Below are 23771 nucleotides of genomic sequence, written 5' to 3'. Positions count from 1 at the left end.
GATATACACTACATACAATACACAAGCTTGTGCAAACACACAAGGCAAGATGGCACTGGTGGAGGCCACTGTCCCGAGGCAGTTGTCAGTGTCCAGCTTTCATACTTGTTAACTCCTACAGGAAAGAGCAAGCCAGCCCCATATGGTTTTGTCCTAAAATTCCCTCCTCTCAGTGTCTGTCACGCGGCACGGAGGCAGATGCCATCCGGCCCCTCTCAGGATTAATTAGCTCAGCAGACAAATGTCTTATTCATGGAGTGAGCGCCGTCTGACGCTGGCTGCTGATTGTTCACACCACGCTGTGTCTTCAGGGCCAACGCTCAGAACCAGACACCACCAGTGTGAGTAAGCACCAGACTTGATTCTCCGTCACACCTGAACCCTGCGGTTCAGTTAGAGGTGAGGGAAATGAAAGGGAAGTAACTTTGAAAAATAAAAGCCAGGAGGGATTAAAGGACTTAACAGTCCACAGGTTGCTGGTTCCCTGACAGGCGAAAGCTGAGACAAGTAGTTAGTCATCGATTAGATCAGTTAGTTTGTCATTCATAAAAGAAGTGCTTTGACAGGCAATCTGGTTAGAATAAACTCTACTAATGCATTAGTCATGGGAAAGCTCAGTAGACAATGTTAGAGGACACAATATGAGAAAGAATATTAGAAAGAAATCATCTGAGTATCTTTTAAAACCTGTGTATTTCTTCAATTTTAACTCAGTGACAGTTCCTATTTATATCAACTTGGGTTTGATTTTTGTAGCTGTAACCATTGTTTCCATTTGAGATCAGGTAACATCGAGGTGACATTGCTACAACAAATGAGTAAAGTGAGGTAAATAAGAGCAGCCTGGTGATCATTCAGGTTTTAAATAAGCCAGCAGTTATAGACCAGATGAATTCATTACAATATTTGAGTGGTGAAACTGAAGCAGGAAATGTATATCAGTCTGTGAGCTGTGACAGGTGTTTGCAGCTGGATGTTTGGGTTATAATTTTGCAATTTATGATAATTTTCTCTCCCAAATAAGTGCAGCTGTTTAAAACCCAATTATATGATTTTCATGTTTCCTATCAGTCTAATCCTTTGCGATGTCACTGCAGTCATCCGCTGAGTAAAATGTCCAACTGAGTTAATGCACAAAGCTACAAAAATAGCATGCAAGTTGCAATAAGCTGGATTTATCCTTTATTTATCACAAATCATTAAGTATTTATTTCTGTTAGTGAGTAAAATCAGAACTGCTTCTTCTCTGACACTATACCTGAGAAGTCAAATTGAAGGAGCTGCGAGAAGGTGTGACTGCCAAAGCATGGTTCTTTTCTCTCTTTGCCTCCAGTCACTCCAAAAACTGAGGCACAGTAATCTCTCCAAGTAGCTGCTCACCTCGTCCCAGTATAAAACTTCACCGGCACCTCAACACTGATCCTGTACTGTCCTTTGATTCAAAGAGTGATTTCTGTGCCGCTGCATTTAAGCTCAGCGAAGTACTAAGCTTGTGTATATCTGTGTGTCACTCTAGCCATGGACCCAAAAATGAGCCACATGGGCTTCCCAAAATGGAGGGAAAATGGCAGCTGAGAATGCTGGAGGCTTGGCCGTGATGGGAATGGGGGTGCCGGTCATCCAACTAGGCTAAAAGTGGAGACAGAGGAGGCATTAATCTGCTGCTAAACCAAGGAAGAATGACTCAGGGCAACAGAGCTAAAAAGTCTCCTTTTTTCTCTCTTTCAACTGTGTTTGAATCTGAGGACTCAAATCTGTGCACTCATCATCTCTATCTGCAATGCAGCAGGCTGCTGGGGATCACATTCACAGTTCCTGTGCCAATGCGCTAAGACTGCACGCATAGTGAAAAGAAGTAAAGAGGGGAAAAAAGTATGGAATAAGGAGTGTGTGGAGAGAGTAAGAAAAAGAAAGTGAGAAGAAGTCTAACTGTGCAGCAGAGAACTCAGCTGCTTTGGGCAATGACAGCCACATCAGACACTTCCTGTTTGAAGGAGTGACTGACAGCATGAAAGCATGCGTCCACACGCACGCACGCACGCACACACACACACACACACACACACAAAGACCAGCTGGGCTGCTGTCCAGATCCAGTCACAGTATCAGCCAGGGAGTGAACTAGTCATCACAGATATGAGGTGGCTGCTGGTGCTCTAAACGCCTCTCCGTTCTCCTCTCATCTCCCCCAGAGATGACTGGAGATGATAAATAATGGAGGTCCTGGTAGTTAAACAATAATATTTCCGGTATTACACGGACTATGTAAGCTGAAGGTGAGACCAGGGACCTATAAGGAAATCAGTTTAAAAAAATGGATGAAAAGATAATCGATGACACTTCTCCGCCCCCGTAATTGAAAAATGTTATCTTGGGTGAGCTGTTATATTAATTTACTGAATTTAGAGACTATAGTGTGAGTTCACTAAAGAGTATCTTTTATGCTCCTTTAGTCTTCATCTAAGCAGGGAATTAAATAAGCTAGTGTTTATAGCTTCTCCAACATGGCAATGTCCTCAAGGGTCATTTCCACAAAATGATATACATATTAAAAAAAACAAACTTCTCTGATATGTAACCACAAAAATATTAACCTTTTGTCTTATTTCCTGAGTGAACCCATGTGAAAACTGTTTCTGGAAAGACATTACCTCATCCCAGCACTGTCTACATAGTTTGATATGACTAAAGGTAATTGCGAACATGTTTTGGCATTTTTGCAATTTGTATGAATCAACCCTTTAAAACCATCCAGTTTACAAGCCTATGTAGACCAAATTATGACTGCAATTTTTCAGAGTCTGAGTTGTTTCATCCTACTCTGTGACATCTCAAACTGAATTTATCATTGTTTCATTTTCATTTAACCTCATGAGGATGTTGCTGTGGCTCTGGAGGAGCTGAGTGATGTCATCAGTGTGACCGCATTGTTAAAAAAAAAAAGAAACCTGCAGAACAAGTTAAAAGGTTACCTGACTCATCCTCATCCTGCTTCCTTCCAGGATAGGTTCAACACTGTTTAACTGTGTATTAAAACAACAGTCAGGTGCCTGTGTGAACACTGAAAGAGGTTTTGCTCGCTGTAATCATTCCTTCTCTTCATACTGATCATTAGAAGATCAATTTCAAATGTGCTTACAATGGAAGAGTCTTCATTTTATGCAGAAATATATTTAAAAGTTTATCTAAAGTCAATATGAGGCTCCAGCAGTCTGAGTTAATTAAATCAAGTGGATATATTCAAGTGTTATTTTCTGTTTGTGTTTCATTATTGAGATGCAGTGAAAGGACAGTTGCAAAAAGTGGGATTTTGGCAGTAAAAAGACCACTTTAATGACTTTATTTGAAATATCTGGATGACTGAAGCTTCATATTAGCTGCATTTTTCAATTTTTTAGAAATGTGGATTTTGTCTCATTATGGTCAATACAAACAAGGAGAATGATTACAACAAGAAAAACATGTCAATATTCATCTGGGCACCTGAATAATGTTTTACGACAGACATGAAAAATTGCGAATCTTTCTTTTAAGCTGCCCCGCAAATGCCACTATTCTTAGTAGTGGCAGCCATAAATTGGTTTAAAAATAAATCACTCAGTTCATAGCATTGCTTCCCTTGGCCTGGGATGCACCATGTTTGTGTTTTAAATGCAAAGGCTCATGGGTCTGATGCCATTAGGGGCCTAAAAATCAGGAGTTCTTCTCTCTGCTGCAATCAATCGGTCTCCCAAGTTTAGTACAATGCTAAATCTCTGGAGTCCCCCTTTAATTTCCTTTTTCAGAAACATCTAACCTTTTTAGTAGACCTGATAAGTCCTATTATGGTCAGAAACCTCTTTAGCATGGCAGACCAGGGCAGATCAGGTACATGAATAAAACAACAGTATAAAGAATAAAGAAAATTACAAAAAGAGATACAAAAGCTGAAATGAGCTAAAAACATAGACAAATAATAAAGGAGTAATTAACCAGATAATTTACTATAGTCTTTAATTCAGATGGAGATTTTTAGGGATACTACTGTAGCAGTGAATAAGGATCTTTTGCTCATTTTGTCCTTACTTATTTTTCACTGGATAAAAAGCTTTACAAAAAAGCTTAATTCCTGGAGGGCAATTAAGACTTATATCTTAAAATTCAGTCTAACTCTGCTCCTCTCAGGTGAGGAGGGTTAGCTACATGAAGGGAGAGGAAACAAGGGATACTTGGTTTACTCCTTCCTCCATATCCATCGTCAGCTCTACCAACGCACTGCCTTCATTAGGTAATAGAGTAGCTGCCTCCCTCCTCGTTTTTCCTCCCCAGTCACCTCCTGCTCTCGCTCCGTATCTCTCTCTCTCCCTCTCTTTCTCTCTCTCTTTCTCTCTCTCCACACATCAAAGCGAGTCTCTCTGTCACTCTGGGGGATAGAAATGGTTAATGCCTGGGGCTTTGATGTTCCACTGCTGTGTGAGCCCAGCCAATCCTCAGCCTGTGCTTTCCTCCCATCCCTACATCATCTAATAATTCTTTGTGGAGGAGAGAGAGAGAGAGAGAGAGAGAGAGAGAGAGAGAGAGAGAGAGAGAGAGAGAGAGAGAGAGAGAGAGAGAGAGAGAGAGAGAGAGTGTGAGAGAGAGAGAGAGAGAGAGAGAGAGAGAGAGAGAGAGAGAGAGAGAGAGAGAGAGAGAGATTATGAAACTCTTTTTCACTCCTCTTCCACATGCATCCATCTCGCTCTCCTCAATATGGAATTTCTGTTTTTTACAAATGCCTTCATAAAAATCATAACGTTTAAAAAAAAAAACCCAAATCTCTCACTGCCTCCTCGATTTTTTTTTTTGCATCATCTGTCGCTTATAGCATCTCTTTCAAGCCGTCTCCAGCTCATCCAGCCTCCCTTTTTTGAATGTCTGGGTATTGAGGGGCGGAGAGGAGATCGAGAGTGAATCTCTAAAACCCAGCGGAGTCACTGTGCTGCCAGACAGCGGTGTCCAACAGCAGAACATGACCAGCATAAAGAGAGGGTCAGAGCTGCAGTGATGGGCCTTGTCAGACATATTATGGTGTTTAGTGAAATATATATCCACGTCTACAGCATGTACACACAGACCTTTTTTTTCCAGTGGGAGTGGGAGAAGTGAATAATACAGCTCATCATCTCTGAGGATGAGAACAATCATACAAATCAGGCCCATTAGAACTGTCTCAGTGTTATTAAACGGACATTTTTTCTGACATATTTACCGATTCTTTTGGGAGCCTTTTAGAGAAAGAGAGCTGTGGCCTACAATAAGAAAACACACATCAATGAAACCTCTGACAGCAACAGGAATGCCAGTTTTCTTATGTGATATTCTTCCAGCTGCAGTGAAACCATTTTTTTTTTCATTTTTCCCCAGACTGTATAATTCTGCTTTGTGGTTTGAATTCACACCAGAGGGCTGTGACGGTTTAACAAAATACCACTGCAGATTAGCCACTACCCAAAAATTTCAACATAAGCTTATGAAATATGAAAACAAGAGTGGTTTCATCCCTAGATAATTTAAAAAATGTTGTAAAAATAACAACTAATTGAATCTGGAGCGCTCTTTCTATGACCAGGCTCAGATTTTGAGGAAGTTTTGGCTAATTTATTCCAGTTTTCTCAATCTGATGAGAAATGTGGACTGGATCTTTTAAAACTGTCCCTGTTTTTGATCAATTAATATTTAATCTGTTAATAAGAGCAGTTTATTTTGTTTCATATTATTTGCATCTCCTGAAAAAAGTGATATTTGTAGGTAAAAAATGTGAGAAGGATATGAGCGGGTTTCAAAAATTAAAAAAAGTATAGCAGCAAGATGGTACATAGATTATTCTGACAGCTGATATGGAAGAAAATCTGGCTGAAAAGTGGCAATAGAAAGACAAGGTCTAATGACACTCAATCAGGGTTTTTTTTTTTTTGGCACATTAAAAATGACAGATTTAAGGTCTTATAGACAACCAGCTGCTTCTTGCTTTGAAAACCATGAAACATGAGCACATTCCTTTGCTCTTTTCCAAAATATTTCATTGTTTGTTGCATTTGCGGTCACGGGAGTCATACAAATGGAAGTCAAAGGGAGTCAGAATTGAGAGGGGAGGATCAAAGTTAATCCAGGCAGAAAACAAGCAAGGAAAGAAGGCTTGAAAGGAATGAAGAGGGTGTCAGGAGCATTAACTGAGTCAGAAATATGGTGTAATAAGCCTGAAAACTGGCTGTTAAGACTTTAAGAGTTAGACTTTCTACAACAATATGAACATGCACCATTTTAATAACCTTATTTCTGCCTCCATAGACTTTTACAGGAGTGTTTTTGGGGGAAAGAGGAAGGGACTCACCAGCCACAGAGTTAGGGCGGGGCATGAGGTACAGAGGGATGGAGTGGGCAGAGTGGGAGGACATGCTCTCCAGGTTGCGCTCAGGGATTTTGTTGAGACTGTAGGTAGAAGCGGTCATGTTTTCATCCACCCTGTACAAGAACGAATCCATGCCTGATTTCTGGGACTGCCACAGTTTCAGGTTTCCTCTGGAGCCCTCGCCGTATTTACCACCTCGCTCCATGTTCTCAGAGTAGCTGGTCAGTGTGGCTGCAAGAAAGAAAAAAACAACACTTTCTTCAATGCTGTGATATTACCGTTTTTAACTCAACACTGTGAAAAAAACCCAGTGTGTTATACTTTAAGGCTATTTTCACTTTCACACAAGGCTTGTTTGAGTTTGCCTGTCCTCCGCTCCACCTTACCCCCACCGGTCTGCTGTCACACCCATTTACTATTATTCCTAATTGATCTGCGGTACAGTGGTGTAATGCTCTCCTTGTCAAACTGCAGGTGTTCATTATTGTTGCCAGGAAACTAAAGTTGCCACCTGTTTTGACGTACACAAAGTGCTTCACATGAGTGAGCATTTTATCTCTCTCAGTTTTTCTTGCTAACAATGCAAGAACGCTGATGTTGATGTCAACATTTAGACGTGCACATGAAGTGGGAGTGTGAGTATGCATCCGACCGCGTGTGAAAAGAAAAGCGCCACGGTTCACCTGGAGACTGATCACACACACACTGTTGTTCATCAGGTGCCGTCAGCTGTGGATTTTGGTTTGGGATAAGCTTTCTCATTACCACATTTTAAGGTGAACCACACCCTTAATTCATATTAAATGGTCTATTAAAATACACTAACGCAATGAGAGAGGCACTGTGGGTTTTTAGGATGCAAACTACAACCTCATGCGTATTACAGCTGACTTTCACAGGCTTTAAGTGTCCGGATGAGGGATCTTTGACTTTGGATTAATCTGACTGAGCAGCTGTAAAATCACGTGACTTGGTTTTATTTGGTTTCTAACTGTACTTAACTGCTTTGCCTGCTTTTGCTGCATTTACTTCTACCATTAGAAAGATTTCTAGCCTCACCAGCATGATTGCATGGCTTCAAAGATGACAAGTTGAAGCTGACAGCTAAATAAATAACTAAATACAAATAAAATGCAGATGAATCATACCACACGTTATGCTCTTATTCTTCAATTATCTTTAAAGCTGGTGATATTCGACCTTTTTTTTTTGTATTTTAACAAATCTCATGAAAAGAGCAAAACCAACAATGACTGGATCCTGCTAACAAGATTTGGCTGTGTACTCAAAGCTTCATACTGTATATCTTCTTCCTCTGGTCTGTGGAGGTCAGAAACTATTAAAAACACATCAATGAGCAACATTGTTCCAGTGGGGGACATGTTTCCTCACTATAATGAACACACATACTGCAGTTTATCCATTCCCACATGTACTGTATGCCTGCTGCTGTAAATACCCACCAGCAGGCTAAATGTGTAGTAATCCATAGCTGAAAATAGTCCCGGACAAATGCACCATTTCCTCCTGTTTGAGTAGCGTTTGCTAAAAACTATCATGACCAGCTGTTTTAGGCTCAGAGTTACTGATCCATTTTATATTTTTGACCTGTTATGTCTTCCACTTCCTACATATAAGTGTGGAGAGATGGACAGAGATGGTCTTTTCACAGGATTTTATGACAATAAGGAAAATATAGAATAACATCAGCCTTTAAATTCCAACTGAAATGATCTTTACTTATCTGGTTTTGCAGTCAAAAACATCAAACTACTTTTGTTAGTAGTTTTCTTTTATCATTAAATGGGAAGAAAAGAAAATGTCTTTGGAATAAAATTTTAGAGATGGTTTTGAAGAGTAAGGACCACAACTGCATCAAAAAAGACATTTGTGGGCAGGTTTATATGCTGCTTTATGTTCTGCAGCTAATTAGCTATTAAGGCAACAAACTGATGTTAGCAGTCCACTTTTCTCTGGTGAATGTTTGCTCTGTGGTTCTTTCAACAAGCTAAGATGTAGAACAAGATGTGGGTTCATATTTACAAATTGGATAATCTGTGGCTCTTGCATTGTGCAGCAGGATGCCGTCTTGCTGTTTGAATAAGTCATTGTGACTCTCTGTCTAAAACAGAGCACAGACGTTACTGTTTTATGCAAATATGGTTTAAAATGCAGCGACCTGTTTGGAAGCCCTAAAACAATTTCTCCATCTAGATTAAGGGAAAGCTCACTGTATTCCAAAGAATAACCACAAAGATAATATTAAAGCAAATAATATACAAATACATTCTTTCTAGTAGTTCCTGGTTTTAAGTAAAGTAAATGACATGTTGGAGAAGTTTCATTTCTATTGGACTTCCAACGTATGACTTTCCAAGTGTTTGCTTGTTAGAACTGTTCTTTGTTAATCGGTGTGCAGATCTTACCGATAATCCCGCTGTCCCTGCTCTCCAGAGTTGAGGTGGGACTGGTGACAGAACCGTAGGCACAGTCCTTGTTGCCGGCCTGGCCGGGCATGGCAGGGGGAAGGGTGGAGCAGGGGCTGCCTGCAGGGGGGGAGGCAGTGCTGCTGGTCAGGGTGGAGCACGGGCTGATCCTCTGGTTCTGGCCCTAGGACAGACACACATGTACAAATGTTGTAAAGCTTTGTTTTGTTCCAACAACTCAATAAGCACACACCGGTATAAACGGCAAAGCACAATGTTTGAACTTTTAACATCTGAGTCATACACAGAGGAAAATGTCATTTCAATATTGCAGTTTTCAAAAGCTCAGCCCCCCTGCTGGGTTCACCACATGTAGTCAAGCCTTTTTAAGGGTTCTCTGTCCAACATGCACACAAACACTTAATAACCAATCATCTTTAGCATTTTTATTGAAATAAAGGTTTCAAAGAGCTTCAAAAATCAAATAATAACACAAATACAATATAATCAGTACACACACACAAACACACTCAACATCTAGTATTCTTTCAAATGATGTTAATAAAACCTATACAATGGCACTAGAAACACTAGCAATCATTTAATACATGTACAGATGTAATGCACTTTACAGCACGATCTACTGCAGCTGAGGAATAGGCAAGAATAGACCAAACATTGGAGATGTAGTACACATATCAGGGATGTGACCCGGAACATCAAAATGCAGGAAAACAGTCATTTCCCTTTTTAGAAACAAAGGGGAGTGGCGTTTCCCACATCTGATTCTGTACAGTCCCATGGCACGGCTGTGGCTGTAGAAAACTGCATGTAGTAGTGACTATTAATTAATTTAGTCTTAACATTAATACTTAATATTATAGTCTGGATTGAGCACAATAGGAACACAAATTCAGAGAGTAGGAGAGTATAGTTACCCTTACTGACTGACAAACAATATTGCACATTTTCCTCTTGATTGCCATGACTGCAATTAAGTCTTTAAAAAAAAGAAGAAGCTCAAACTGAAATCCCATACGCTTTATGAATTTATATTCTCTCCGGTCTCGGCATTGTTTTGGCACCCTGCAGTGACCCCTCTTCTGTGTCGGCTCAGGTTAGAAGACAAGAGACCACGGGGGACCAAATAAAAACACTCGTCTGCTGCGTCTAATCTGCTGCTGAGAACACCCACAGATGTACTCTCACGCGGAAACAACAAAGATACGTGCAAGCGGCATCCACATATATAGGAAGAGGCGCAAGAAAAACAGGGACACCGAGTGATTAAGTATGTGTGTCAGACACGAAAAACACATGAAGGTCTCTCCTTAACCGAGCTGCTGATGAGTTCAGTTCAACACAGGGGTGAACTCTTCGGTTCAATCTGCAGGAGGAAGACTGACACCCACACACATATCCAGTCAGGAACAAGGCTGCAACTGACAATTCTTCTCATTATTGATTAATCTGTTGATCTTCTGTTGGGGCGGCCGTGGCTAATTGCAGGGTTGGTGATCAAACCAACCCCTGAGGTCCTCCTGTCTACAGTCTGAAGTGTCCTTAAGCAAGACACTGGTCCCCAATTCCTCCTAATAGCTAAGTAAGCTTTGTATAATTATGATTACTTAATGAACCATTTCCTCCTTGCATACGAAGTGAAAATGCTTGTTTCGTCCAAACCCCAAAAATATTCAGTTTGCTACAATATACAACAGAGAAAACTGAGAAGCTGGAATAGCACATTTCTGTTTGATAAATGATCAAACTAAAAAAAACAGTCTACAGCTATGCTAGCAGCTCACTGTACTTAGACACAGCTGTGCTTTGAACTAAATCATCATGTCAGCAGGCAAAATAACTAAACTAACGCAGTTAGTGTTACGCAGACATAATGTTTACAGTTTTAACCACCTCACGTAATAGCACACAAACATCGGCTAATTAGTACATCACTGAAACTTCACTGGGAGTGCTGTAAATAATGTAATCTGTCTCAGACCTTTTTTTAATTAATCGTTAATGTAACTTACTGCAAATGTGTTGTTTTTTAATCTGACTGAATGAAGAGCAGAATAATACAAATGTGCATGTACTGTAAGGTGTGTCTGTGCAAAAGCAGTAATGTCTATTGAAATCTTAAATTGTGACATTAACTTCTGTGCGACATTCATCGGCAATCCATTTCTAATAGTAGTTGAGACATTTCACTTATAAAACCACAACTGTCAACCTCATGGTTTCACTATAAAGTCTAGAGGATCATCAAAGTCATGGGGGTTTTTATCCTCTGGGAGCCATGAATGTCTGTACAAGATTTCACGGTAATCCAACCAATAAGTGTTGAGATATTTTTGAGTCTGGAAGAAAAGTAGTACACAGACCAACTTTGACATGCATAAAGCCACAAAACATAGTTCGGCTAAAAATGAATAATATCAAGATTTCTGCTTAACACTCCATGACTAATTTTTTATTGCTTGTTGATTAGTTTTGTATTAACTGACGGATTAATCAACGTATTGATAGTTTCAACACTAGCCAGGAACTATTAAAATCTGTATGGCTAGAAGAAAAACAAGCAACTCTAACAAAACGGTAACACCTGTAAACCTGTCAACAATCCCTCCCATTAAAGGTACATGGCTTCAAGTTTGTCTTGAGTGTGTGCGTGACTGATTGAGAGAACAATTTGAACAATTTGTTGAGTTTCCAGGAGCTTCTTCACCCTGACCGAAACAAACACATAACATGAACAGACAAATCTTCAAACCTCTAACGCACCCACAGCGATATTGTGCAGATATTGAACCTCGCCTTGTGCAGAACTGACCTCAAATAGGGCACGGGGGGGGGGGATTGGGTTCAACTTGGAACAGATCGACTCTTATTCACGGAGCGAGCGCACGAGAGTAGAGAAAGGCAATTAACCGCACTCTCCGAGAGTTAAGGTCACCTTGTTCTGTCAGCTGCTGAGGTCTTGCAGAAGTGACACCAGCTATTGTAGGAATTTAACCATATCAATTGGTAGAAAGATGTTTTACTGATATGAAAAAGAAAGAGTAAAGAGCAGGTTGATATCTGCTTGGCTCCACTGTTGATTTAACCGTAAGGTGATTAGATTTCTTGGTCGTAATGACAAACATCAAGAGAGATTTTCAGCATCACCAGTGAGCTAGCAGCTAGTATCACAGGGCTGTCAACTGAAAGCTGGTAAATCCCAAGCAAATTAGAAAAATTACAACAAAAGCCCACTCTCTTATCTGCTAATAGATGGTGTCTTCGAGCAATCCTTGTCTTGTCATTTTTGTTCGTTTTTAATGAATCAAACAAACTGCGATCCCGAGAACCGTATTTGGGGCAGATATCTAAAATAATACGTTTGTACTGTGTGCACGATGCAGCGGGGTGCTAGTATGAGTCACGTCTCTAAAAAGAGCCGCTTGAATAAACCTCTCTCAATTTATACACCCCCACTGCTACAGCAGCGCTCACATCAAGCACAGGCAGTCCATCAGTCTAATCGCTTATCCACACTGCTTTAGTGCAAACCCATACCTAGGCCCGCTTTAAACTGCTTCTGCAACAGGTTTGCCCCTTTTCCCTCCTCATTTCTCCTCCTCTCTCCCTCCCTCTCCCTTTTCCCCTCTCCCCTCTCTCTCTCTCTCTGCTACTACTGTGTTTTCCTCGAAAAATTCATACCTATCAAATCAGGTTTGGGTAGTGAAACCAGGGCATCTGCTGCAGAGCTTAGAGCAGGCATGTTGTGCCAAGAGCTGTTTGTTGCACAACTGCCAAATTCACGAATAGAAAAGGTCACGGCGCAGAGAGAAGATCTTCAGGCTAACCTGTTGCATGTCAACACAAGAAACATGCTTTCAGTGCGAATAATGTGCTCTGGGAAAATAAATAATTAAGAGTATTTGTTATATAAAAATCTAATTAGACGGTGAGATATCTGATGTTTGATGGAGAGGCAGTGTTCTGAATTTGAATCCAAAGCGTTTTAGTGTCTGAGGGCAATTTTACAGAGAAGTCTTTTGATCTGGCTATCCTGATTTCCAAAGATCCGTCAAAACCCAATGTAAACAAGCTCATTATAAAGATACACGTCAAAACAGATCGAATCAGACAAGGTCACGAGCGTTCAAGTTCCCCAGCGTAATCTCTCACAATGGGAAAGTGTCAAAATCACATATGCAGTAAGACAATTAGATTAGGATAAAGCATATCAGTAGCATGAAGGGTGATAAGGAATGAAAGAAAATCGTGTTTTTTAGCGCCAATTTTTTTTATCTTAAGTCTTACAAAACCCCAAACATTTCTCGTAAACTGACTTACAGTGACATCATGGGATTTTGGGGGGGGGGGGAAGCAAACCCCCCACATAATGATATTTATAGCTTTTGTCCACAAACTTAAAAGCACTTTGAGAAAAGACACAACACAGTAATTCCTTTTCAAAGAACACCACACAGAAATGAGTCCGAGTCACTTCTTCACAGCAGATTTGGGCGTGACAAAAAAAAAAAAAAAAAATTCATTAGTGAGACCATTACCTGTCTCGCCTCGGGTTCCTCCATGCTGTACTGGGAACCGGCTGGCCCCTCACTCACTTTGTCTCCCAGAAGGAAACCCAAACGCGTCATCAATGTGTTGGCTGCCTCATCCACCGACGGAGGGGGGCCCAGCTCCTGGCTTGACTCCCCTGCAGAGGCAGAAAGAGAGAGAGAGAGAGAGAGGGAGAGAGAGAGAGACAGGAGAGAGGGAGGGAGGGAGGAGGAGGAGGGAGGAAGGCATTGCGGGGGAGAGAGAAAGAGAGAGTGAGAGTGAGAGAGAGAGAGGGGAGGGGGGTGTGTGTCAGTGGTAGGCAGACAAAGAACAGTAGCTTGTTTTGCCGTTTTCACATTAAATTAAAAAAAAAAAAAAAAAAATCCACTACTTCCTTACCTGGAAATACTACACACACACACACACACACTGCATCTGCTACAACTCGCTTTGCATAAACCACAGCAGCAATAAAAGACCCGGACACAGGATACAGAGCACCTGCGCTCAGGACAACGATATGAAAACACCCTACCTGAGCTTTCCTGTAACTCCGAACTGTGCATTAAAGACACATTCCACAACAGCTGGACATGTCGGTTGAGATGTCTTCACAGCTAAACTCCAAAAATCCCTTCGGCCGCAACTACAAGAATCCTTTCAAACTGTTTACAAAACCCTCTTTTCCATGCTGGCAACAAAAAAGACGACAGCTCCTTCCGCACCACTCATCACTGCTGCGGTTCGTGTGACGTAATAAGATACGCCCTTCACCTGTGTGGTTAGTGTGTGAGGAGTGTGTCTGTGTGTGTGTGTGTGTGTGTGTGTGTGTATGTGGTAGAGAGAGAGGGAGAGAGAGCAACAGTGTGTGACTGAATGTACAAGACAAAGTGGGTGTGTATCCACCCCTCGAATCCTGTTTACACAGACTCCTAGCTCTAAAGAGAGAAAAGAAAACACCAGGGTAAAGCTGTGTGATGATCAGATGATCAAAACACACACACACACACACACACACACACACACACACACACACACACACACACACAGAAAGCATACACACACACACCCACACCCACACAGACACACACACACACACACATACAGAAAGCATACACTTGTAGATCTGAGGGATTTCAGTTGCCAACTCTGCACCCAAAACAAAATCCCCTGATGACCTCATCATGTCGCTCTGTTGCCGGGTTATTTTCCACCTAGAACAAACCCTCACCGGTGGTACGGTATCATATTTTTCAATAACACCTGGCTATCATACCCCAGAGGTACCTACAATATCAATTTCATTTCAATTTCACTTGATTTACTCAAGTGTCACTCTTACTGCTAAAGCTTTGGTTAATTACTCACCATACTGGTTGTTAAAAGAGTAACTAATGGCTGAATACAAGAAGCTGTAATTGGATGTATAAGCCTCTGAATTGGCCAAGGCATTAATGACATTGAAGCCAATAGCATGAGATGGCTGGTGTTTAAATAAACAGTAGTGAGACAGAGACGGCTCGCCGCAGAGCCAGTTTTCTCTCCCTTCTCCCCTCTCCCCTCTCCTCTCACCCGTTTTGCTGCAGGGCAGGTTGGACCAGACTGGCAGGTAGCAACACTAAGTCCTGACTGACGACCATTAGACAGTTCCAGCCGCCGCACCATCTCTCTGAAGACAGACAGCTTGTCTAATGCCTGTGGCCTCTTGCTGTTCTGTTCAAAGTCCTGCAGACACACAGGCAATCTAAAGCTCTCCATTGGCTCATGGACGGACAGGCAGGGCACTGTCAGGGTCCTCATTAGATTGACTCCAAGTCTCTCTGAGCAAGTAAGGAACCTTCTGAGAGAGGAAAAAGAAAAGCTTTGACGCAAATGGGGATAACACGTTGCCTAGGCTGAACAAAAACACACAGCAGCAACCAATAATGAGGTAATCACCGCACACATTAGGTCCAAAACGACTAATTACCTATGAGCCTTGATGAGATGGATGTAGTTGCTCAGTAATGCGGCTGGATTCATTTTATATGGAGCAGAATACATTTACGGGGGCCTCCAAGGTCACTGAATTGCCGAGCATCCCTTGAGGAAGAGAGCCGAATGCAGTAATGGAGAAGATGTACATAGATGGAATTGCAGTCCCACTAATTTCACAGGGGAAGGCCGTGATGTGCAGCCATCATCGGGAGAAAATTACAGGCAAACAAAAGCAAAAGTGGCCTTTCTGAGCCTCGTGTGTGTGTACACAGCACTCTGCATGTGTTTGCTCATGTGTTAGCTATATGGCTGCGTGTCTGGACATGGAGGGAAGGCAAGGGGAAGGCCTCCTGCTTGACAGACTGGTAGTAGTAAGCAATGAATACATTAGCACTGATTAGTCAACTGTTCCTGAGGGGGGTTTGCGGCCATGACCGTGATCAAACAGGGGCTCAGTCTGCTTCTGTGATTTCCTTTCGCTCATCTCTTTGTCTACCTCTATCTGCCTGTACTATATCTTTTATAGTTCCTGTCTCTCTGTTCCCCCCTTTTTCTCTCTTCTTACCACTACATGTCTGTCCCAGCCAGCTGTTAGACAACTCTGCGCAAGGGGTGAGCCGTTTGTCTCAGTTTCTTTTTGATGTGGGAGCAAAATCTCTAATCTGGATGCCGCAGCCCGCAGGAACTCCCTTGAGCTAAAGATAGGCAATCCTTTTGTATAGCATCCAACTAAAAAAAAAACTAAAAAACTTCAACACAGTTAAAAGACATGACGCAAACCTAGTTTTTTTGGGCAACAATAATGGCGGAGATGTCAAATGATATTAACAACTTAACTGTTTGAGAAGCCACAAAGAAACAAAAGTATGATATCATAGCACTTGTATTGCATCTGCTTTTAAATCTTCCTCTAATGAGCTTTCAACATTTAATCATTACTTCATCTTTACACTGGCGCCCCACCAAGTTCTGGTTCTTGTTATATCACATACGGAGCCCTGCATGCTCAGACACCTGCGTATGTCTGTAACCTGCTCCACCCTTACAGCTCAGGTATTCTGACCGGGGCTTTCTGGTTGTCCTTCGCTCTTTGACAAAAAACAAAAGGGTGCCTTTTGAAGTTGTGGCTCTGACATTGTGGAATGCTCTCTTTATAGACTGTTTCTGGTGACGCCTTTATAAAGAAGCTGAAGACTCATTTATTCAAAGTGATCTTTGTCTCATCTCGTGCTGTCTTGTGTGTTTTAATGTCTTTCTGTTGCTTATAGTTTATTATTCATTTCTTTCTTTACTGTCTTATATGGTCTTATGTATTAATACTTTTACTCTTGTGAAACACTTGCTTGATGCTATGCTACATCAACTTTACTGACTTACTTACTAATGAGCTACTATCAAAAGGGGATATATATATGCATTACCATAATATATGCATGTATGGGTTGTATGTATTGATTTCTTTCAGCTCATACAGCTCTACTTTTTGTTCTTTAAATACAGATTATGGCACACGCTACCTCTTGCTGAGGCCGCTGAAGCGATCCATGTAGATCACTTCAAAGCTACATGACAGCGCCAAACACATATATGCACGCCTTCAGTGGAACTTCAAGCATTTCTCATCACAGTGACGTGACATCATGATGTCCTTAATGATAGAATTTGAATATGAATAATTTTTTTTCTTTTAATCTGGCATAAAACACATCTCTTATTTTTGTCAGTCCCCCACCACCATCACCACCACCAACACACACACGCGCGCACACACACACACACACACACTCCTCTCCATTGGATTCCTGAGCTGTGAAGAAGACAGATGGTTGCCATAGCAACTATCTTTGCGCGCAGCTAGGAATGTGTTTCTGTGCAAGCGCATCTGTTTCTCCCTGGCCGTCCACAGATCTGCCCTCGCGCGCTGAGCAGCAGAGAGAAGCATGTGTGCTGCAGGCAGGGGACTGGACGGGACAGGAGATGATATTAATAGGCCTGAGCTGCAGGTAAGATAACACAAACCATGTGGTTGCTCCTGTTTTCACCTATACCTGAGCACTTGAACTTTCACTTCAGCACACCAAATCCATCAAGAGCAAATACTTGTTCATCGCCAGGTTCCCGAAAGTAACCCACACACCTTATCTACTTCAGATTAACACATATACACATTGATTAAAAGCTGAAAATGAATTTGCAGAATAGCTGTTACAGGAAATTAAAAAGAAGGTGGATTCTCATCTATTTTAGAGCTTCAGATCAAAAGAAATAAAAATCTGAATAACAATGATCACACAAGCACAGATAATGCACAGGCGAAGACAACATCGAGAAAACCAGCGACTGGAATGCTAATCGAGAGATCAGAGGAGTGAATTTCACATTCCTCATGTGCACGGTGGTGATGTTATCGACGCCACAACACTTAGAGGACTCCGGACACCAGGTCTGGGTTAGGAGAGGGTGATAGGATGATATATGCACTGAGAGATGATATCAATTTTTAAACTGTCAAAGATTTTGTCCTTCTACACTACTAAGTATACCATAGTAGTGTTATACAGCAGGGTGTGTGAGCCCATTGTGGAGAATGCTGCAAATCAGTTGGCAGGCATGTTTTATGGCACTAATGGATTTTTTAAAAATTATTGCATCGATGTGATGACGTACCTTGTTTTGTCAGGTATTTAATTTGCTGGATTAGTCAAAAACACACATTCCTACATTCCTACATGGTTATTTTATCCATAAAATTCTCTTCTCAAGAAATTAGCTCAGATAATCAGCTTATGTGTTTCTTTGTTATTATTTGGGGTATGTTTTAATGTACATGATGGTTATATTAGCATGCTGTGTTGAACATCCTGTCTGTCCTGCACTGCCACTTATGCAGGTCCCTAATAATGTTTGTGGTAGTAGAAATAAAGTTAAATGTGCCCTGTGGAGCTTTCCTGTAAACAAACAAAAGTTTCCATTGTATTATTGTGGTCTAAAAAATGTGCCCAATCCATTTTCTTCATCATAAGCTGATTTTTCCCTTGAATCTTGCATTTGTCTACATCCAAGTTCTACAAGCTTGCAGTCTTCTTCCTTGCTGCCTTTGTTTGCACATTGCTGCATTTCTTTTTGGTGCATTAGCGCCACCTGTAGATCATTGGGATAGTGTGAAACCATTCGCAGGAGTGTGTATCATATCAACCACAAGCCTATTAGTGTACATGTGCATGAAACAAACAACCCAGGGACCCCCTGCTTCTGCAAAAAAACTGCTCCATAGTGCTACTATATGTGAAAAACTGCACAGAATACAATTTATTAAATGTAAGTCAACCCAACTATATATCAATATTGTGATATAAAATGACATAAATCATAATGGTGGGATTTTTTGCTCTATTGGTTGAGCCCTAACATCATTAGTGAAGCTTCACTCCATGATATAAAAGAATGGCTGTGGGTGAATTTTACAAGCTATAATATTCACAAACCATATTTATGAGGCCACAAATTTCTTTGTGGGCCATAAAAAAAAAGAATCACCTGATACCTGTCTTCCTCCAGGCAACAGTGTGGGCTGGCATGTGATCAGATGTTTAAGTCTGCCCTGCTGTTACTCCTGCCAGGGAGCCCTTGTTAAGAACTAAGATGTCCATCTGCCTACCTGAGAGGTCCTCATCTCTGAAAACTCATCTCAGCCCTCGGTTCATCTCCAGCTCAAGTTGTTATTGCTCAGACGGTTCCTGTTTGTAATCAACTGTTTTCCTGCCTCATCGGCGGCATAGATTTACCATTTCAAACTCGAAATGTCACATCTGCTGGAGCTCTTAACAGCTCATATCCACTGATAGGTTATTCCACAGTCTATTTCACAGGATTGATGAGAAATAAGAGTCAGGGTCAAAAAATCTTTCATCCATGAGATTCATCAGCAAGCAAGACAGAAATAAAAGCTTTTTCCTACATTAGAGGGAACTACATACTATACATGCTTTTACAGAAATATGCACTACTACTTAAATATATATTGTAGTACATCTCTACAGACAGATCACCTACTCAGAGGTCCCATCGAGCAGAAACTCAGCAGAAAAGGCTGACAGACGGAGAAGGCTGGTTTCACTCTGTCGACCATTTTCCTCTTACAGTAGGTTACACCAGTTAAGCCCTCAGACCCCCATCGCTATTTTGTCTCGTGTCTTCATCCAGCCCTAGAGTGTCGAAAGCATCGTCCCGCTCTGTTGAGAAGTCTGCACAGCCGCCAGAGGTCGAAAAACCAAACAAGACAGGTCAGGAAGCTAACGCCGCGCTTCTCAGTGGCAACAGGAAAAAGGAGAGGCGAGATGAGAAAGCAGATATAAGAGAAACCAAATCTCAGCAGATCACTATCCCCGAGTGACCCGCTTAGCTGTAGCTGTCCTCCCTGAGAGCAAAGAAGGGGAGAGAGACAGAGACAGAGGGAGGGGGCGTGGCGGTGGCAGTGGTAGTGGTGGTAGGCGAGGTTTGAGAGGGATAGATTGGGGGGGGGGGGGTGGTGGTAGAGGGAGATCCGAACTGTCTGCAGGATTACCAAGCAACCGCCGGCTGTAAAAGTTAACTGAAAACAGCGGCGGCACCTAAACAAGCTCTGCGCCCGACAAAGCAGAGCGGAGCGAGAAAGCAGCATGGGAGGATTAGAGCGACAGAGAGGGAGGAGGCAATGAGGATGGACACTGTGGGCACCGGCAAAGCTATTTCTTTAATGACCTTAGCAGTGTTTTTACAGCAGCCGGCAAAGTAACTGGCAAAGCGATAAATCCTTCCCTCAGTCTTCCTCTGTGTCCTTCTACTGCACTCTCGCTGACTGTTATTCAGACAGGAGGAACCAACATACAAAAAAGTAACACAACGAAAATGAGGGATGAGCTGGCCAAAAAAACTTACCAGGGCAGTATGTGTCCAGGTCTGGATTCTTGGCAGTGGTGGAGGTGTGTGTAGGGGAGCCAAGCTCTGATTGTGGAATGCGAGGGCTCTCCACAAACTTTGCTTTCCGCAGAGGGGCTGGGAGCAGAAAGCGCACACACACATATAGAGAGGGGAGACAACATGTACACACACACACACACACACACACACACACACACACACACACACACACACACACAGACACACACATAGATCAGGGATATGGAAGAAGACAAGGAAGAGAGGAGTGACAGGGACAGGACAGAGAGGGAGGAAGACAGAGAGCTTATGAACTTGAAGCAGCACACTGATATAAAATGAAAAACATCCTGGAGGCTTTTCTTCAGCAGCTTTACATTCGCCGTAGATCAAATAAAGCTAAAAGTATGAGTTCACAAGCAGCGAGGGGCAATCTGAGCAAACCAATACACCACCAAAAAACCTCAAGCCACAACTCGTGAAATGTAAAAACATGACCGTACTTCCCTATGTAGGAGCCGACGCGCAAAAGCTCACAAAGCAGTACACGTGATGCACCTTTAATAAAGATGGGAGTGCAAAATTATGCTCGCTGCCCAGAAGTCACAATCATACCGAGAATGCAAATGACATCCATTTTGTGAATGTCCTCACATCTGACTGGAGCACCAAGTCTGAGATATCAAACAATAAGAGATGCAGAGAAAGAGAAAGTGTTGGGATACAGCAGGTGTGGAGGTTGGTAGTTGGAGGTTGGCGGTTGTGACAAAGCACTGATACCCAAAACCAGCTTATAGTATCATGATTGCTTACATCATGGCTGCTGTGGTGGCCCGGTCTACTAGGCACGGGGATTTTACAATGCAAGAGGATTCATTATACCCAGAAGAGGAGATGCCAAAGAAAACTTAACCACACATCGAGTGGCATTCTTGAGTTGTTGTTGTTGGCTCTTGACTCTCCACTAACATAATGCTCCCTCCACGCCATCTGCCGTTTAAAGTGTTGAAGATTAACACAAAAAATGTCTGGCTTGGCTAAGACTTGTAAATAAAGAAAAAAGACTTTTGTTACCCACTTTTGTACTTTTGATTACTTGAAACTGTGTGCGTAGCTATTCTTGCTTGGCCCGTGACGTCAGATCTTCATTCATTATGATATTGATGTAAAATATGACTATATAAATCTGTGAGCTGTCCTCCTATTTCTACTTACCCAGAGATTTATTAATACTTCTGCAGCTTTACTCACAATTAACACGAAGCAGCACATATTTCTACTTCTTTTCTCTAATTCTAATAAAAGTCAGAAACAGGCTCAATTATGCAAAAAAAAAAAAAAAAAAAAAAAAAAACTTGGTTAATGTCAACTAATTCATTTGCAAGGCTAATTTGTTTTAATCTATTCTATTCCTTTATTTTTTTTTATGTGCTTGTAGGGACGAGGTTTTGGAACGGGCAGGGGCGGAACATAATTTGTTCTTAATTGACTAATCTGGTTAAATAAGGGTTTAAAATAGATTATGTATTGTGTGCTGCAACTGTTAACACTTCTTATTATGGGTGAGTGCACATGTCCAAAGCTATCTGGCGCGACAACACCAGAGTGAACCTGAGTGGGGGTGAGCGGGGGGGAAGTCATGAGCAGCAGTTGCAACATATGCTCAACGAACGACGACGACTGCAGAACGAGAACAAGCTCAGGACTTTAGTTTCATGTTACAGGTAATGCTGGTAGAACGTGTGTGTGTGTGTGTGTGTGTGTGTGTGTGATGCATAATAATATAATAGGCTGAGGCTAAGTTAATCCCATTGTCTACATACTACATGTGTGAGTGTGTTTAGATAGACAGAAACAGGATATATCTGAATAAACTGCAGCTGAACAGACTTTTGGTGAAAGGATTAGTCCATTAACACAAAATTCATAGGGAACATTTTAATGAGTCAGCTAATTGTTAGTCATTTTTAAAGCAATAACTCTTAATGCTCTCTGGTTCTAGCTTCTCCAATGTGACAAATTATATCATTATACACTTTATACCTGTAGGTTTAGGACTATTGGACACAATGACTTTGGGCTTAGTAATTATTCTCCAAAAGAAAATTGAGAAAATAATCAATAGATAAAAATCAATTGTGAAAACATCTGTTAGCTGCAGCCATAATAGATGTTGAAGCATATGCACAGTATCAGATTTCATACCCCCATCTATATTCTGAAGAATCCTCTAAACTCTAAACTCTTTGTACCTTTATTTGAAAATGAATGGACAGTACCGTAGATGGATGACAGGAAATGAGGAGGCTAACTGGGAATGTTGCGGCCCCTTAGCCATCGGTGTGACCCAATATTTGGAAATCCATCCATCCAAATCTGCACAGAAGCTCATATGGTCACTGCCCATATCACAATATCTTCAACATGTCAACTCTACAACTAAGAAAAACCACTTAGTGACACTGATTTCTGTCAAATACTGTTAATCCAGCATTTCCAGGATATAATGGGGGAAATTCTCAACCCTCAATTCATCTGAAAATGTAAAGATTACTGCACATGGAGAAAAAACTTGCACCATAGTATCTTAAATAAAATAATAAACAACCTACACAATGGTCCAAATTTGCACCAAAAACTCATCACTTGTCCTTTATGTAACTTTCGACCAAATTTTGGGGGTCAAGATTTGAGATATTCTGCTCACTAACAAACAAATAAACTGGAAAACCTTCTTGGCAGAGGAACTAAAGGAGCTCCTTCAGGTAAATGTGTATATGTGCTTAAAAAGTAAGATGCTTTCACTCGCCTCACACAGTGTTACCCTCTGTGCCAGTAATGGTCTCCTCCTCGCTGACCACATCTAGGAAGGGAGCCAGCAAAGACGCCACAGTGAGAAACTACAACTGACAGCTGTGCAGAATTATCTACGACTGGATCCGCCGCCATGACAGCGACTGACAGCAACTGACAGCGACATACGTGATATATTCTGCCTGACAAACAAGCTTACAAGGAAGTCGGAGCTCATTTTATAAAATGATTAGTTTGATAAATTGACCAGTGTTTAACAAGTTAAGACGGAGTAAATATCCATCTTAACAACTGATTTATAATTACTATTAATATAATGTATGTTTAAGTTTGATAGTATTGTTGATGATGCTGAAATCTATAATTAGCCACAATACACACCTGAGCTAGTAATGTAATTTACAAGTGAGTGAATCAATCAATCCACATTAATGCATATTCATATCCATTTATCTATACTTATCTTTCATGGTTTCCTGTGCCTGTGTAGCTGTCTGTTTCTTTTGTTTATTCATCAATATATTATGAGAGATTATGACTTCCAAAGCGTCACCCATCTTTCATTATCATGCATCTTTTGTTATGAGACACTGGTCGACTGGGTGAGTCCACATTAAATCTTCACCTGTTGGTCTACAGAGGACTTGTGTCTGCATAGTCGAGCAGAGCTTTGATCTTCTGTTTTGCATCACAGGGAATTAAGCAAGTAGGAAAGACAT

General features: G+C 41.4%; 1 protein-coding gene across 1 annotated transcript in view; it reads right to left on the bottom strand.

Annotated features, from left to right (window-relative positions):
- tanc2b (tetratricopeptide repeat, ankyrin repeat and coiled-coil containing 2b) overlaps positions 1-23771 on the bottom strand; it is a 106300-nt gene that overhangs the window by 27793 nt on the left and 54736 nt on the right. The window contains exons 4-7 of the mRNA XM_053341984.1: positions 20239-20355; positions 13353-13501; positions 8794-8977; positions 6350-6598 (exon numbers count right to left, since the gene is read on the bottom strand). Of these exons, the coding sequence (XP_053197959.1) occupies positions 6350-6598; positions 8794-8977; positions 13353-13501; positions 20239-20355 (699 nt within the window). The remainder of the gene's footprint in view (positions 1-6349; positions 6599-8793; positions 8978-13352; positions 13502-20238; positions 20356-23771) is intronic.

Source organism: Scomber japonicus, chromosome 20 (assembly GCF_027409825.1).
Source record: "Scomber japonicus isolate fScoJap1 chromosome 20, fScoJap1.pri, whole genome shotgun sequence".
Taxonomy (NCBI): domain Eukaryota; kingdom Metazoa; phylum Chordata; class Actinopteri; order Scombriformes; family Scombridae; genus Scomber; species Scomber japonicus.
The sequence above is the reverse complement of the archived record's forward strand: the minus strand, read 5'-3'. Positions and strand labels throughout refer to the sequence as shown.